General features: G+C 33.5%; 2 protein-coding genes and 1 long non-coding RNA gene across 6 annotated transcripts; 1 reads left to right on the top strand and 2 right to left on the bottom strand.

Moving 5' to 3' along the window:
- The first annotated feature begins 160 nt into the window (after positions 1-160).
- On the top strand, positions 161-2,811 carry LOC118039016 (S-adenosylmethionine decarboxylase proenzyme). 3 transcript variants are annotated; one of them, XM_035045579.2, is made up of 4 exons: positions 161-325; positions 411-482; positions 1,145-1,299; positions 1,387-2,811. In XM_035045579.2, the coding sequence occupies exon 4, from the start codon at positions 1,543-1,545 to the stop codon at positions 2,617-2,619; it is 1,077 nt and encodes a 358-aa protein (XP_034901470.1). In that variant the 5' UTR covers positions 161-325; positions 411-482; positions 1,145-1,299; positions 1,387-1,542; the 3' UTR covers positions 2,620-2,811. The 3 variants fall into 3 exon arrangements, with proteins under 3 accessions (XP_034901470.1, XP_034901471.1, XP_034901472.1); XM_035045580.2 differs by having other exon boundaries at positions 416-482; XM_035045581.2 differs by lacking the exon at positions 411-482.
- A 2,700-nt stretch (positions 2,812-5,511) lies between these two features.
- Positions 5,512-10,014, bottom strand: LOC118039018 (uncharacterized). Of its 2 annotated transcripts, none has more exons than XM_035045582.2 (7): positions 9,819-10,014; positions 8,348-8,467; positions 8,116-8,262; positions 7,379-7,525; positions 6,859-6,956; positions 6,142-6,352; positions 5,512-5,836 (listed from the first exon to the last, which is right to left on the bottom strand). In XM_035045582.2, the coding sequence occupies exons 1-7, from the start codon at positions 9,898-9,900 to the stop codon at positions 5,751-5,753; spliced, it is 891 nt and encodes a 296-aa protein (XP_034901473.1). In that variant the 5' UTR covers positions 9,901-10,014; the 3' UTR covers positions 5,512-5,750. The 2 variants fall into 2 exon arrangements, with proteins under 2 accessions (XP_034901473.1, XP_073264549.1); XM_073408448.1 differs by having other exon boundaries at positions 8,348-8,493; positions 9,819-9,949.
- Positions 10,015-13,987: 3,973 nt separating this feature from the next.
- On the bottom strand, positions 13,988-15,196 carry LOC118039019 (uncharacterized). The gene is made up of 2 exons (XR_004685870.2): positions 14,605-15,196; positions 13,988-14,509 (listed from the first exon to the last, which is right to left on the bottom strand). It is a non-coding gene; the product is annotated as an uncharacterized lncRNA (long non-coding RNA).
- Between the last annotated feature and the right edge of the window lie 1,651 nt (positions 15,197-16,847).

A 16,847-nucleotide genomic window follows, 5' to 3' on the forward strand; every position in this document is an offset into this window, starting at 1 on the left:
AAATAGTGGCAATGAAATCTTCGAGGAAATTCAGGCGAGATTAGCAGCAAGTTTTTCGCAGTGGTGAGACCGTAATTATCTGCAAATCCCATGCTAATTTCAAGACCTCCCCTTTCATCCAGCCCCTCATCCTATATAAATATAAGGTCCGTTGCCCTCTCAAAACTCACAAAACAAGAACCCTTCACGTTCTTTAACAATCTTGCAGATTTAAGCTCTTAAAAATCTCTCTCTTCAAGAACAAATCTAGAGTTTGTTGATTTTGTTATTGGTTTTGCCCTTTTTTTTTCTATAAAAAACCAATCTTGATTTGTTTCTTGAACAGGTATATACATATCCTTTTGTTTTCTTTGTATTTATATTTTCTTATCTTGTTTTGTAATTTGTTGATTTTGTTTTGATTTGTGTAGTTTAGTTTGGAGTTTAAGAAAGAGGGAGTTTTTGAAGGAGATTAATTTTTCAAGATTTCATATAATTTATTGGTAAATGTTCTGATTTTGTTATCTTTATATATCAACTGCATAGATTCTTGTTAATAGATTGATTGAGATTGTGTAATTATCTTGTATCTTTTATTTGCAAGGATCGTGAATCTGGAGATAATTTTTTTTTTTTAATTGCTGATAAGATTTAGGAATAGAGTTGCAAGTTTTCTTAGAATACATCAATCAAATTTTTATTATGATGCCATTTATAGCTGTTTATCCATTGGTTAAATGGATGCTAATTTATTTTGTTTCGTGAATCTGTTTAAACCTCATAATGTCAAATGGTCTTCAGGGGTTTCCTTTCCCTCAAGCCATGATTGATCAATACCTTGTGCCCACATAAACATGGTCTGTTGAATGCATTTGGTTTCTAATCTATGTGTCTGTATTTTGAATATATGAACACAGTTGCTTGCTAATGTCCTCTACTTTGTTTTGCTCCCTTCTTTTGATGAATTGCTCTCTTGTCCTCCATGTCTTATTGCTCTGTTTTTTTTTTCGAAATTAAGATTTATGTATTGCATTTGGAATTCTGCTGATATGCTAATGCTTACTTATGGTTCTTCTCATTCTATATGACTGTAGACCTGTTTCCTTTGTTGCTATTTTGCAAGATTGTGTCTCGTGCTAATTATAATCCTGTGTGGTTCTTGCAGACAAGACTGAATGATCCATGGAGTCTAAAGGTGGCAAGAAGTCTAGTAGTAGTAGTAGTAAATCCTTATTGTACGAAGCACCTCTCGGCTACAGCATTGAAGACATCAGACCTGCCGGTGGAATCAAGAAGTTCCGATCTGCTGCTTACTCCAACGTGAGTTTGAAGTTAATCATCTGTTTTCCTTTCGGGATTTTATTATGTTACTGGCTTTCTAATTTTGTGTTATGTTTGTTTGTGCAGTGCGTTCGGAAGCCATCCTGAGATTTCCCAAGTGTTGAGATAACCCCTTTTTAGCTTTTTCATACTGTCTGTTGTCCTTGGTCTTTTTTTCTTTTCTGCTTTCCTCGTTCTCTCGCACTCTTTTCTGCACTTGTCATCTGTTTACTGTGAGGTGAGATGGCACTGCCGGTCTCTGCAATCGGATTTGAAGGTTACGAAAAAAGGCTTGAAATTTGCTTTTTAGAGCCTGGCTTCTTTTCTGACCCTGAAGGAAAGGGCCTCAGGTCTTTGTCCAAGGCTCAATTGGACGAGATTCTCAAACCAGCTGAATGCACTATAGTTGATTCGCTTTCAAATGACGAGGTTGATTCGTATGTTCTGTCGGAATCCAGTCTCTTTGTATACCCTTACAAAGTTATCATCAAAACTTGTGGGACTACCAAACTGCTTCTTTCGATCCCAGTGATCCTTGAGCTCGCTGATGCCCTTTCACTCACTGTATGTTCTGTGAGGTATACTCGTGGGAGCTTCATATGTCCCGGGGCTCAGCCATTTCCGCATCGCAGCTTCTGTGAGGAGGTAACTGTCCTCGATGGCCATTTCAGTAAATTTGGTTTAGAGAGTGTGGCATATGTGATGGGAAGTCCCAACTCAACTCAGAAATGGCATGTTTACTCTGCTGCTGCTGGTATGAAGAGCCATTCTGGCCCTGTTTACACTCTGGAAATGTGCATGACTGGTCTGGACAGGAAGCGAGCATCTGTTTTCTACAAAACACACGCCAGTTCAGCTACTGTGATGACTGAGGATTCTGGTATAAGGAAGATCCTTCCGCAATCTGAGATCTGCGATTTTGATTTTGACCCTTGTGGTTACTCTATGAATGCCATTGAAGGGAGTGCAATTTCCACAATCCATGTCACCCCAGAAGATGGTTTCAGCTATGCAAGTTTTGAGGCTGTGGGTTATGATTTTCAAGAATTAAATTTGAGGCAGCTCCTTTATAGGGTTTTGGTTTGCTTTGAACCGACCGAGTTCTCCATTGCATTGCATTCTAATGTTGAGTGTGACGAACTTGGAGCGATGTTTTCCCTGGATGTGAAAGGTTACTCTTGTGGAGGGGGGAACTATGAAATGCTCGGGAAGGGTGGATCGATTGTCTACCACAGCTTTGCAGCGACTGGAGGCTGCTCATCTCCCAGGTCAATCCTGAAATGTTGTTGGAGTGAGGACGAGGAAGCTGAAGAGAAGTAGTTCTTTTCAGCAATGTGTTTTTTCTTTTCTTTTCTTTTTTGTGTTTAGTTGTTGATGTCATGGGGTTATGATTCTCTGAGTTTTAGAGGCATTTGTCCATGCCTTGAGTCTTTCATTGCAATTTATTTCATGTCTTGTTCAATAACGGGTTCTGGTTTTCAGGCCATGAAGTGGAAAACAATTATTCTATAATTTCAAATGCATGCTATATTTCTGTTGGTGCATGTGTGCCATGACTGTGATGAACACTTTCGGAGGCTTTTCAGTTTGACCGTGTCGCCTCCTATGAAAATCCTGCCGCCGCGCTTTCTGAAGAAACGATCTTTTTCGATCCGCAAAGAAAGGGAGGCTTGTGCCGGTTTCCGTCTTCCATTCTGAAACGAGGCTCCTGCCTATTGCCCTTTCGTTATCTTGATTGCATGATGCATGATGCATGATGCATGATGCATGATGACTGACATGACCAACAGCATGATGCATGCTTGGGTGCTCGCAGTTGAGGTTCCCTTGACAATTTGTCATTGGTTCCTTTCTGATTCGAGTGTCCGCTGATTGCCCTGCTTCCATTTTAATGACAATTTATCATTGGTTGAGGATTGTGTTTCACATTCATCACAAAAACTAAAATGATAAGAAAAACTAGTTTTATGTTGAGTTTCATGTATCATTTTTAATTTTAATTTTAATCATAAAATCAAATATATTCTTAGATATTTGAGAGTGATAATAGTTATTTTTTAAAATGTTTTTTATTTAAAATATATAAAAAATAATATTTTTTTATTTTAAAAGTTATTTTTGAATCAGTATATGAAAACAATACAAAAATATAAATTTAAGTAAAGAAAAAAATAAAAAAATTAATTTAAAAAAAAGAACTTTTGAAACTAAGTAAGTATTTTTAATTGGAAATATATCAATTTTTATTTTTAAAAATTCATTTTAGACATAAGTAAATCATTAAAATTATCTTAAAATACCAAAAAATCAATTTAAAAAAAAATCAATTTTTACAAAAAAAAATACTTTGCCACCACAAAAATAAACAATGTCTTTTGTTGTTAAATATCCTTTGTTGTCGTGATAGCTTATGGTTGTTAAATTGCTTTACATATAAAAAAGATATTAAATTAATATTTCTTATATGTTTTTTTAATAAGCTAATGTTAAAAATAAAAGAAGATATAATATGTTACTATGTATTTAAATGAAAAACACGAGACACCACCGTGTCAAACACATTTTATGACACCTTTTGACATTGCTGTAACTGAAGTATGGCGGGGTAAAGCATCGTTAAAAGGTGGTTGCTGGGCAAAGTTGCATGTTGATTGGAAGAGACGAGAATCAAGCAGCCAAGATTGACTAAACTGGTATAATAATTGAAGAGATAGTCATATGATGCCAGAATAAAAGGAACGGCACCACGCGTTGGACCATTTGAGGCGGGCGATACACGGTGCCTTTCAAAGATTTGTGGATTAGTCGCTCATACCTCATGATATGACCGGAGAACAAATTCTGCATTTCTGCACAGGACCGGAAAATTCATGAATGGTCTTCGTTTATGCATCTGCGTGGAAGCCACCTCTGATTGCGTGAGATGAGACCATTTACTTTTTCACTTTCTCCGATGGCATTTTCCGGTGGAATAACATATTCAAGTAAGATCGCTTGCTAGGTAAGAAACGGGTGTCATTATCATATTCCGAGGGCAGTGTTTTCAGGGTAATCTTGGTCAAAACTTGAATTTGGTAGCAGATTTGCCCTATTGGCATGTAAGAATCTCATTTCAAGTCTAGCAAAAAATAAGTTCAATGACTTGGGCATCTGTGCACAGTGAAAATCACATGCTTCACTGCATCCTGTGGTTCAGATGTCATTTTACAGGATGGAGGCCTTGATGTCACCGTTCAAGAATCTCACATGCACACCGTCGGGGATAAATGGTGTAATTAGCGCAGGAAAAATAACGAGGTAGTTAAAGTTTGTGAATTTAATCTTGTGTTTTTCAATCTGAATTTAAATTTTAATTAATATCGTGTTTTAGAAAAGCAATAATATCAAAGTTTGCTTATCATTAATTTAAAATTTTATATTTACTATGCTAATTTTATAAAAAACAAATCCCACCGATGGACGAATTTTATCCATGGAAGACGTGTATGAGTTTCTAAATACACAACCTGGGGGTGCACATCAACCATATAAACTGCAGATAAAGACAGATACATTAACTTCTAATCTATTCAAACACCAGAGAAAGACACGAGAGCAGCATCTGTCATGAAAAGCCTGGCATATCAACTGACAATACATTGAGTAAACACCACTACACACAGACATGACTTGACCGCACAAAGCGTGCTGAAACATGCTGGAAGTTCTCCTTAATTAGGTTTCTCTTTCGTGGTTTTAGCTGATTACTTGTTGGTACTGGGTTGTGATCAGTGGTGGCCTTTTGTTTTTCATTTTTGTGACGGGAGAGCCTACAATTGATGTCAAAGTAGTTCTATATGATCCATATGTTATTTATAGATGGGACTTCAGGTTAAACAGTACTATGAACACTAAAGAGTGGAATTGGCCAGCAGAAATAAAATTTCAACCTTAAGATAACACAATGCCACAGTGGTACTCTACATCTCATTATTAAGCGCTACGTCATTTTATCATCATCCATGGATAAGGCCAAACTTCTAGTTCCCTGAGCTAACATCTTTTGTTTTTTGATGTGGCATTTCTGGTGGGAAAATTGCCAAAACCTGATGTGGTTAAATGGAGTCCTCCCTCATGTTCACAAAAAAAAAAAAAAAAAAGGCAGCCCTCCCTCCATTATTGCAGTTTGGGCCACTAGAACTCGTTACTGAAAGGTATTGCAAGCAGAAAGCATCATAGAATTCAGCAACATTATGCAATTTGACAATTCAGTTAATCACCTGGAAAATTGTACATTTTTGTAGATAGTTATGATAACTCAAGAATACAGTTGCTGATCTCTAATTAACTTACCAGGTGCAAAAATTTTAAGCACTTAGAATGCCGCCCCCCTAATTCATAGGTTGCAAAAAAATTCAAAGCATTACGAGATGCTTCAGATTCCGATCATCTTTGTATGGCCTCTGCAGTACTCAGTAAGGTCGAAACTTCCTAGCAGCTCTCAATTGCTGAATCCGCTTTCTATCCTCCTCAAATTTGCTTCGGAGAGCCATAATTTCTGCAAGGAAATTTAACTATCAACTTGCTTCACAAGAATTGATAAAGCGATAAAGATGCCTGAATGATCTGAAAGTCAACCTTAATACTTTATAACGGAAAGACTCAACTCATCCCAAATAGCAACAGGAAGCAACAGCATGTGCCGTGGCTTCTTAGATGAAGAGAACAATATTCAAACAAGTGCATGCAGATCATTACATGGTCCGTATATATCAGGAAAATCATCATAGTTACTTTAACCAGGGATAGCATATTGCACAAACAATAAGTACACTAATTTGCTATTTGTAAGATTCATCATACCACTCCTCTGAGCTTCTCTTTTCTGAAACCGGTAGAATTCAAGACCAACTTCCTTGGGCTTTTTCTTGGTCATCTGATTCTCCACAGCAGCCGGAGCAACAGAGCCCACAGTAATTCCACTTTCTGAATCTGTTGTCTTTTTCCTTCCTTTGTGATGTTTAACAACTGTCCATCCCCCTTCAGCAGCTTGGTCTTCTCTTTCTTTTCTTTCCTGTACATGACACGTCAAGACAAATGAGAAAAAGGAGGACCACGATGATATGGAAGAAAGCCTAAATCTACCACACAAAAAAAGAGCACACTGACCACATAATCTGCAAATGGAAAGCATACATTTTAATTTCCAAGTAAAGTGAACAAAAATACGAGTGTCTGTGAGAGAGAGAGAGAGAGAGAGAGAATGACATTTTTTTTTAAATGCTGAAATACGCAGCACTATTAACAAAACATCCACTTTACAGAAATTCTTCCAAATGTTTGAAAGGATGAACAGCTATACCACACATCTACATTTGTCAAAAGGAAACCATGACAAGCATGCTTTCCAGCAGGAATGTTTTTGTACAAACTCAAAGCGAGATATTCAAAATTGGGCCAGACAATGCATGCACAGGTCTGTGATCACTCTTAAAGAAACAATAGAAGTACTAAGAAACAGAAAGGAAAAGGATTCCACTACATCAAGAGTCAATCTCAGAGATGCAAGCGAGACAATACCTGTTCAAGTTTTTCCTCATGGGAAATTATGAACTCGTCTAACCTTTGTTGCAGCACCTTCAAACCCGGTCTACTTTGATGGTAATCTGTAAGCCACTCTGTAATGCAAGTTTAAAGTCAGGAAACTAAATAATGAAGAAATATTTACATTGATAAAAACCAATACCAGAAATTAAACTGATATGGCGCATGGTGAAACCTGTCAGAGAATTAAATTAAGCAAAATTTAGCTAATACCCTTACCCCATTCATGACATGCAAATCCATTATGTCATGCCATAAAATAGAAATGGATACTTCTATGCTACTCAGCCAACACAAAATAAAAAGGATGTGTTCAGGTTTACTACCACGCACTAATTACACTTATCTCTATGTGATGGTGAACAAAACAAAACAAAACTTCACAGAGAATATTCGAACATTTATTTTTATTTGATTGCCAAATATTTTTACTATTTAATAGGATTTTATGAGATTGAAGAGCTAAAACATATCACACGATATGATTCATACATACTTTTCATTCCTTTTGAGCAGTCCTCATCCATAGAAGAAATACAATATGCTTCACCATGTTCGGTCTCTCCCCTCTTTTCCAGTATATTCTCCTCCTCATTTGATGTGTCATGCTCCTTTTTCTTTTTCTTAGATTTCTTGGATTTACCTAAAAGGAATGAGAGGAACACATGAGACAACACTAAAAGAACACAATATAATGTTTTCAAGAGAAATTCTGCATAACCAAAGGAATTGCTTATTTACAGGTTCTGTCATCTGTCCTAACTTCCAAGAGCATCATATCTTTTCCCTTGGAAATTTAATATCTCCTTTTAGCTTAATAAAGTTTAAAGGTAGAAAACAATATTATGACTAACAAAGAGAATAGTATGAAAACTAAACAGATGTTCTTTATTTTATTGCTTGATGTAGATTACAACAATCTCAAGTTCAAGAACAAGAAACACGCCAGAAGGGGAAAAAAAAAATAGAAAACAAAAGGTGGCAGCACTTTGGTGTGCATACTCAAAGAGAGTTTTAGACAGAAAGGACATCGTGAACAAAATCACAGAGCTCCCATTTTGCCAAATATGGTATTTAATCAATTGAGAGACTGCACCAGCGAACCCAGGTGTGCACTGATGCAATATGTCTAAACAAAATGGATCAGCAAAATAACACAATATCTTAGTTACATTCTGCCAAGATATAGTATTTCGAAACATATTTCACCTAGCTAAAATTCTATTGCCTTACATTTTTGTTCATTAAAACCATCTTCGGATTCAGTACCAAGCTGATCATATTTGCCAACCAGAGCATTATTTTGCTCTTCACTTCTCTGTTTCTTTTTCCTCAGTTTGTTCCTCTTCTTTTCTCCTTCTGCTTTAGTTCGGTCATCTTCTGAAACAAGAAAAACTAATTATTGAGACAAGGTTATTAGAAATATAGATAGGCAAACAGTTTGCTATATCTAAAACTTTTAAACCTCGACTGATCCGAATAGCATCACCACCATCAAAGTTATTTCCCTTCTCCCTTTTCCTCTTCTTCTTCTCTGCTGGATTGTTTACATTATTCCTTTCATCCTCTTTCTTTATCATTGCATCTGAAAAAAAAAATGGTCAAGCAAAACTACCAGCAATAATTTCAGTATTTACAATTTCAAATATAGCAGCAATTTTAGGCATAAGTTGTACATGATTTGCAGGTTAATAACCATGGAAGAAACCAAGAAATCTTCATTAATTGCATCCCCCTTATTCGGGCCTAAATCAATGGGTAGAATTTCAACCAATTTATCCCTGTGAAGTGAAATGATTCAGTCCCTGTCTAAGAGTGCTATGGTGCCCAGTGCCCACTGGCACAACAACCCTAAACAGTCCCATACATATAGTGATTATGAAATTCATTTATATGTCAAGTGCTACTCATTGTGAAGTTTATTTCATTTTGTAAAACCAGCATCTTACAAAATGAAGCTGCGATGTTATTCTTGGCTCCAACGGAGCTCATTTTTGTCCCTTAATCGTATGGAAAACCATTTCATGTCTGCTACTTTTCCTTCAAGAAAAACCAGCTATTCTTTGTAAGTAATGTAACTGAAATATCAAAAAATTTAATGGTAACCAGATTATGATGAATAACAATACATCTTGGGCAGTTTTTCCCATTTAGCATAGTAGTTCTCCTGCACTCAAAGGATATATATCCCAGTTTATAGTAGTGAATGGAAGAAAGGTCAAGCAGAATATCTATTGTTTGATAAACCATGCTGACGAATGAGCCGAGCACATGTACTGCAAAACACTAAAAATTCCATTCATTTATGTCTACCACCACCACAATTTTTAACACTATAGGAGAATCACCTCATTCACCACTAAAAAAAAAAAAAAAAAAAAAAAAAAACATGCACATCATTCTTAACTATTAAATATTTGTTTGTGAAATTTTCAACCTGTTGTATACAAAAAAAAAAAAAAAAAAGACGCAAGCTTGCAGGAACTAGTTCAAGCTTGGGTAATCTTTATCAATTAAAGCTCCAGCTTCCATCTTTAACCAAAAGTTCAATAATGCCAAAGAATACAAATCTTACAGGTTTGTTTAGAAGCACTTGCTACCCATTTTTGTGTTAGCTACTACGCCAGAACTTCACAGTTCAACATTCAACAGAAAAATACCTTGTGAAAAAACAATTGCATAACCTAATTCTCAGCACCCTAAACTCATTCTCTTTAAAATTTTATACCTAAAACTTGAGAGAATAAACTAGCTTTCTCAAAACTGGTTGTTCACAATAAAAGTTCATGTTTTCCTATATGCATCAATAACAAGCACCAAGCAGATTGAACAGAAAAGGTTCTTCGAATAAAACCCACAAGTTAGAATCGCGCAAAAGGCAAAAACTTGAAAGATAGTAAGCTATTGAGAGCAAGAAACTTTGAATGAGGAGATACCCTTTTCACTGAATTTGCTATTATTAGCCTTCTTGCTCTTTTTCTGCTGTTTCTTGTCTACTTTTTCTTTCAAGTTCCCCATCTCGTTTGCAAAGTCTGGGTTTTTTTTTCCCTTCCTCTTTAGAGTCGCTGCTCGCCAGAAAATAGCAATAGGAGAGAGGCACAAGCCAAAACCAGGCGCGGCGCCACTTATGATACCCCTCTCCTTAGTTCTGTAAAACAGGCCCCCAGGTTTCCATCCATAGTTAATTTAGTCCCCCTCTCAAGTTACTTTTACCACTGCACATTAATTTCTAATTATATATACGTAGTAGTATAATTTTATTAATTTTATTTTCTTTATTTAATTCAATTGGTTTCCATCTCAAAGTCCTTTTTTCATATGTCATATTAGCATTATTTTCAATGCTAAAATCCAATTGTAATTAAAAAAAGTTATATACATCTATAATCGTTACACAAATACATTGTTTTATACATTATCACTTGCAATGAAAGCCAAATTATTATAATGCTTAAAGCTGAACTAGCGTAACTAATATAAAAAAAAAACATAAATTCAAAATATAATAATAATAATAATAATAATAGATGGTACCATTGAGAAATATATTTGATATTTTTCGATAATAAAATGTTACCAAAGTCCCTAATAATCAAGAATTTTCCCCAAAATAAGCTTAAGCTTTGAATATTTAGGGTCTAATCGAAACAAGTTACAAAATTGATGAGCTGAGATGTAGTTTTTCTATTGATGATGTGGAAATAATAAAGACTGGTTGTCTTTATAATAATTATTATATTATTATAGTTATAGCCTAAATCAATTACTTTCTTTTCCTTTGGAATTTTTTTAGATATATATATTTTTTCACTCTTTTTTTTTCTTTTAACATTTAGTTATTAGAGATTAGACTTTATAATTTATTATGATTTATTTTATACATGGTTAGCTCGATCTCATAACCCGTATTATGAGTTTCACAAGTTATCTTGAGTTTTTTTTTTTATCTTTTTTAATTGATATTTTAAAAAAAAAAAATTATCCTTCAATATTGAATTGATTGGGAATCAGGATTCATAATTTATTTTAGTTTGCTTTATATTAGATTATCTTAGCCTCATGACTCAAGTCATGAGTTTTGGTTAGTTAACTCGATTGACTTGAGTTTTTTTGTCTTTTTTTAATTGGAATTTTTTTTTCAATTTTATCATTCAACATTGGGTTGATTATGAATTAGACTTCATGATTTATTTTGGTTTACTTTCTATAAGGTTATCTTGGTCATATAACTAAAGTCACGAGTTTATAGGTTATCCTAAGTAGACTCAGGTCATTTTATTATTTTTTGTTTTTAGATTGAGTTTTTTTCAATTTCAACCTTCAAAATGATTTAATTAAAAATTAGGCTTCATAAAATGTTTTGATTTGCTTTTTATAGGGTTATCATAGTCTCATGACTTTAGTCACGGATTTGACAGGTTAACCTGAGCTAACTTGGGTTATTTTTTTGTTTACTTTTTATGAGGTTATCCCAATCTTATAACCCAGGTCACGAGTTTTGCAGGTTAAGTCAGTTCAAATTTTTTTTGCTATTATTTTTTTTTTCAATTTCGTCTTTCAACATTTTATTACTTTGGAATTAGGCTTCAAAATTTTTTTCACTTCACTTTCTATAAAGTTATTTTGGTCTCATTATCCAGGTCACGAGTTTGACGAGTTAACCTAGGTTGATGCAGGTTAATTTTTTTTTTAATCATTTTCAATTTCATTATTCAATATTGGGATTGCTTATCCCAAGTCACAGGTTAACTCCAGTTTTTTTAAGTCCTTTTTATAGTTTAATCTTTTTCTTAATTTCATCGTTTAACATTTGGTTGATTTAGAATTAGATTTTATTATTTTATTTTATTTTATTACTTTCTATGAGTTTATTCCAATCGCATTACTGACACGACCAAAAGATTGATGTCTTATCCCAAGTGCAGGAGTGTTGAAGTAATAAATAACCCGACAAGACCAGAGTCGAATCACATGGAGGTGAAATATATAAAATACAAATAATATATATATATATATAATAAAATAAAGAGTTTATGAGAATTTTATAGGATATTAATGTAAGGATTAAACAATGATAAAACAATTGTTAAGGTTAGAGGATCCACTAATAGTATTATAAATAAGTATAGTATAAACTCTTTTTTATTAATCAACTAGAAACCATACACAAAGGAGGTTTCAACCGGATGATTTATCCTTAATAGTTTATTATAAATTATTAACATAATCATATTAATTATCTTATTTAAGTAACACCAAACTTTCAAATATTGTCAGGAATTCATGATGCTAACTTATGTTAACAACAAATCAAATTCCTTTCATAGCACAGGTGTAGGTTATACCATACGGTTGGCTATGAAAGTACCAAGCATTTGTTGTACCAAGTGTTATACAACACAAATCTAAATTAACCATTTAACAAGCAATGTATTAAGAATTAGTAAGATAAAAAAAATAAGACATGTTAATAACAAACTTTCTTGGATATAAACATTGAAGTCCATATTGAGTTTATATTATACCTATTCTAACACCATTAGTGAAACTTTTTCACCTTGACATAATAAACTTAGCTAAACATAATGAAGAAGAGAAACATAAATAAACAACATAAGAACATAAGTATAATAAAGAAAATAAAAGGCATAAACAAGAGATTAAGAAAAATATAACATGAAATAAAACTTAAACATTACAAAAATATAAAGAAAAAAAAATAAAAACCATGATCTTGATCTGAACAACCAAGATGCCGAAATCCATGGAAAATGCCTTCTTTTATAGGCCAAAATTTGGAACTATTGATTTGAAGATTAATTGTTGAGTGGGTAGCCAACTCTTGACTTGGTAAAAATCCTTATTTTCTTATCTAAAAAAAAATCATTGCTAACATCAAAATTTGAACCATCTGTACTCATGAAAGTTCTAAGAAATTGTCTTATATTTCTAGGAAAAAATAATTGAGGTCATTTGGACTTCTAGAACTCAAGAAATGGGCTAAACATTGAACAATGTTTGGGCTGTAGGACAAATTCGGACTTATTCGTTGTTGCTATAATTTAGACTTGAAAACGACCTTTTTAAATCTTGGACTTCACGTGAAAGTTGTAGGTCTATGTCTTACCTTTCCATCCATATAAGGCAGACCCAAATCCAAGAACTACAACTCCAGATATGACCTAATTACCAAACAATGTTACGGTTTGGACTGCACCAACATCTCTTTTCTAAGTTTGGCCCTCTTTTTATCCTTTTAATTTTAGTATTTAAACTCATCAATCAATCCTTTTATTTATGTGATAGGCCTGAATTTAAGATGAACATTTACCATAAATTAAAGGTATCTTATATTTATTAAATATGTTATTATAAAATATGATTTAGTTAAGGAGTTGTTGATACCAAGGTTGTCAATTCCGTTTCGGCGGGTGTTCCGTTTTTTCAATTGGAACGGAATGTTCCGGTTTCGGACCGTTTCGGCGTGCCGTTTCGGGGTTGTACTGTTCATATATATATATATATATTCAACAAATATAATTTAAATTCAAGATAAATTATGCATGACAAAATACAAACACAATATCAAGCAACATAATTTTAAAATTTAAAATATTCCTAAATAGTCAAGATTAAATATAACTTTAATTTAAAATCTTAAAGTAATTTCTCAAGATACCATGTTGATTTACAAATATTATTTGTTAGCTTCACACTTTAAATTTATTATGTGATACATTCGGTTTCATATAATAATTATGTATCCTTCCTTATAATTAATTAAGGTTTGGTACATTTGGTTTCACACACACATATATATACACATATAATAATTCTCAAAAAACTATATAATACGGTTATGCTTAAATTACTTATATTTTACACATATACATATAATAATTACTTAGAAATTAATACAACATAGCAGTAAACATATATATATATATATATTCAGTTTCATATAATAATTATGTATCATTTCTTATAATTAATAAGAAATTAATCCGGTCATGGTCAAGTTACTTATATTATTAACTACCAAACCTAGCAATTAATATACAGAACCTAGCTTGTGCACATAATATAAATCAAACCCAAAGTAAGATTATATATAAAGAAAAGATTACATTGAACTTGAATTAAATTAGATACAAGACCAAATTAAATTATATACAAAGAAAGTTCCAGCAAAGAACCCCTCCTCTCCTTCGCAGACTTCCAGCAATGTAAGTTTTCCATTTCAGAATTAAATTACATACAAAGAAAGACCAAATTAAAACCCCTGACATTGATATTAACGTTCCAGCAATTAATCAGATTGATCCGCTGACATTGATGCCAAAAAAACCCCTCCTCTCCTTCGCAGTTCGCAGGGAAGAATCCAATAAAAGGAAACCCACAGTCCTGATTTTCTAAGGCATCCCCAAAAGTAATTAGGATCTGAAGAGACTGAACATCCACTAGCTTTCTACCCTTCTCTCTTCCACATTAAGGGCAGTTCACAATTGAATTAACAGATGCGCACTCTCTCACAATTCACAAACCCACAGTCCTGATTTTGTTGTCATCTCCGCTGGCTCAAGAAAGAACCACCAGAGCTGAATTATCAACTTCATTTACAGCAAACCTCCAAAATAACAGAAAGGCAGATACCAATTCTGACATTAACACGGAGCACGGAGACAATGAAATAAAACACAGAAAGACCAAAAAGGATCGCACCTTAGCTCTGCAGGGAAGGGAGCGGATGGCCAACGAGGTTTGATGAATCTTCGGGTTCTGTCTTCTGTGTGATAATCCTCTTGACAGGGAGGTTGAGACTTGAGAATTATCAACCTCTTTGATAATTCTTTGCCAGGTTGCAGGGGGCGGCTTCTTCTCTTTTTTGTTGATTGTGCAGTTATTGGCTTCTTCTTCGGTCGGGAAGTCAGTGGCTTACTGCCGCATGGAAGAGCATGACAAACAACAGAGATTCAGAGAACTAGAGAAGACGAAAGATTGTAATTGTTTTGGTCGGGTTGAGTCTGCGAGGAGGAAGAGAAATTAGGGATTTGGTTTAGCAAAAGAGAAAAAGAGCACGGGCACGGGTGTAGAGTCTGTAGACTGTAGATTGTAAACCGGGTTTAATACTTTAATTTTGAATCTAACCTTGAGTCTTTGACTCGGGCAGCGTTGACCCGAAACGGAACGCATTGATTCCGGCCGGAACGTTCCGGCCGGAATTTGCCCGGAATTTCCGGATCAGACCGAGATTTTACACGAGACGAAACTTGTTCCATTTTGTTTCGTTTTTTTAACTGGTACGAGATGTTCCGGGCATTCCGGCCGAAACGGAACGGAATCAACAACTCTGGTTGATACTTCAAGTACAAAATAATGATATAAAACCTTGATAAAAATGTACTTTTAACTACTGATCAATTACTTAGGTCACAAGTTTGGCTAGTTAACCCAGGTTGACTCGGGTTTTTTTTTATCTTTTTTTAATTAATATTTTTTTTTTCAATTTCATCATTTAACATTGGATTGATTGAGAATTGAGCTTTATAATTTTTTTTTATTTGCTTTATATGGAGTTATCCTAGTCACATGACCTAGGTTACAACTTTGACAGGTTAACTCGAGTTAACTCATGTTATTTTTTTCCCCTCTTTTTAATTAAATTTGTTTTCAATTTCATCCTTCGTATATTAGTTTAATTGAGAATTAGGTTTCATATTTGGTTTTGATTTTTTTTTTTTTTTTTTTAGTTATCCTGGTCTCATGACCCGTGTTATAGATTTAGCATGTTAACTTGGATTGACCTGAATCAATTCAATATGTTTTTGTTTCGATATGTTTTAAAAAACATGTTGTCTTGAGTTTTTCCAGCCAAACTACGCTTTTAATAGTTTTTCGGGTTGTCTTTGAACCTGATCATGTCATTAAGTTGAATAGATCACATCCAAACAATTTCATATGTTTTAAATTTGTTTCTACTATAAAATATATTTGTAACACCTAAACATTTTTTATGTTAAAAATTTAATCTAACCCTTAGCCTAGCACTGACAATGATCTAGATAAACTAAACAAAAAAGGAGGTTTTGCTATTTTTTTTTTATTATTATTTATGCAAACCTAGGTGTAATGTTTACTACTATAGTGCACTTAATTGGTTCTTTGTTTTCATTCTACAATTATTATTTTGGTCACTGATTTTTTTTTATATATATAAAAATTTCACCCTTGTTATGTTCACATGATTTAAAGTCTAATTATTCCTTTTATATTGTGTTATGCATCAAGTTTGTAGTGCTGAGAAATTCTCTGACTTTGAATTGATGCTCAATTTGAGAGATAAGAAAAAGTCATTGAAAAATAAAAAAAGGATAGAAAAAGTAGTTAGATTGCCACATTCTAAAGGCAAAAAAAATTAATTTTAGTGTTGATAGGTTCCTTTTGATGAGATGAACGTTATTTAAGTGTTTTTAAGTTTCCATCTCACTGAAAAAAATAGATTGGGGTTAAGAAAAAAACTTATTAGGTTTATTTTTATATATTTTTAACCGATTTAGGGGTATTTTGAGGTTAACAATTGGTTTATTAAGATTTTTAAGGTGTTTTAGGTGAAAAAAGATTTTTAGGTTCAGATACTCTCAACCTCACTTTTGGCAATCTCTTTGTTGTTGGAATCTAGACTAAAAAACAATACATCATCTGTTCTATTTTTTAAAATAAAATAAAACCTTTCAATTCTTAAACATAAAAATAAAAACACAAGAAGGTTGAGCATAAGGGTCTGACCTTCCATGTCTATACACGCCAAGCCGTCTCTCTATTGAGCCAAGCGTGTATTGAAATTTTAGGCCCAAGCTTGACCTCTTTTTATGGCCTTTTGTTTTTCATTTTTTTTCTTAGGGTTTGAATGAAATTCTTTATAAATAAAATATTTGACATGATATTTAAATTATTATTTAGTTTAC

The sequence above is a fragment of the Populus alba genome, chromosome 4, assembly GCF_005239225.2.
Source record: "Populus alba chromosome 4, ASM523922v2, whole genome shotgun sequence".
NCBI classification, from domain to species: Eukaryota; Viridiplantae; Streptophyta; class Magnoliopsida; order Malpighiales; family Salicaceae; genus Populus; species Populus alba.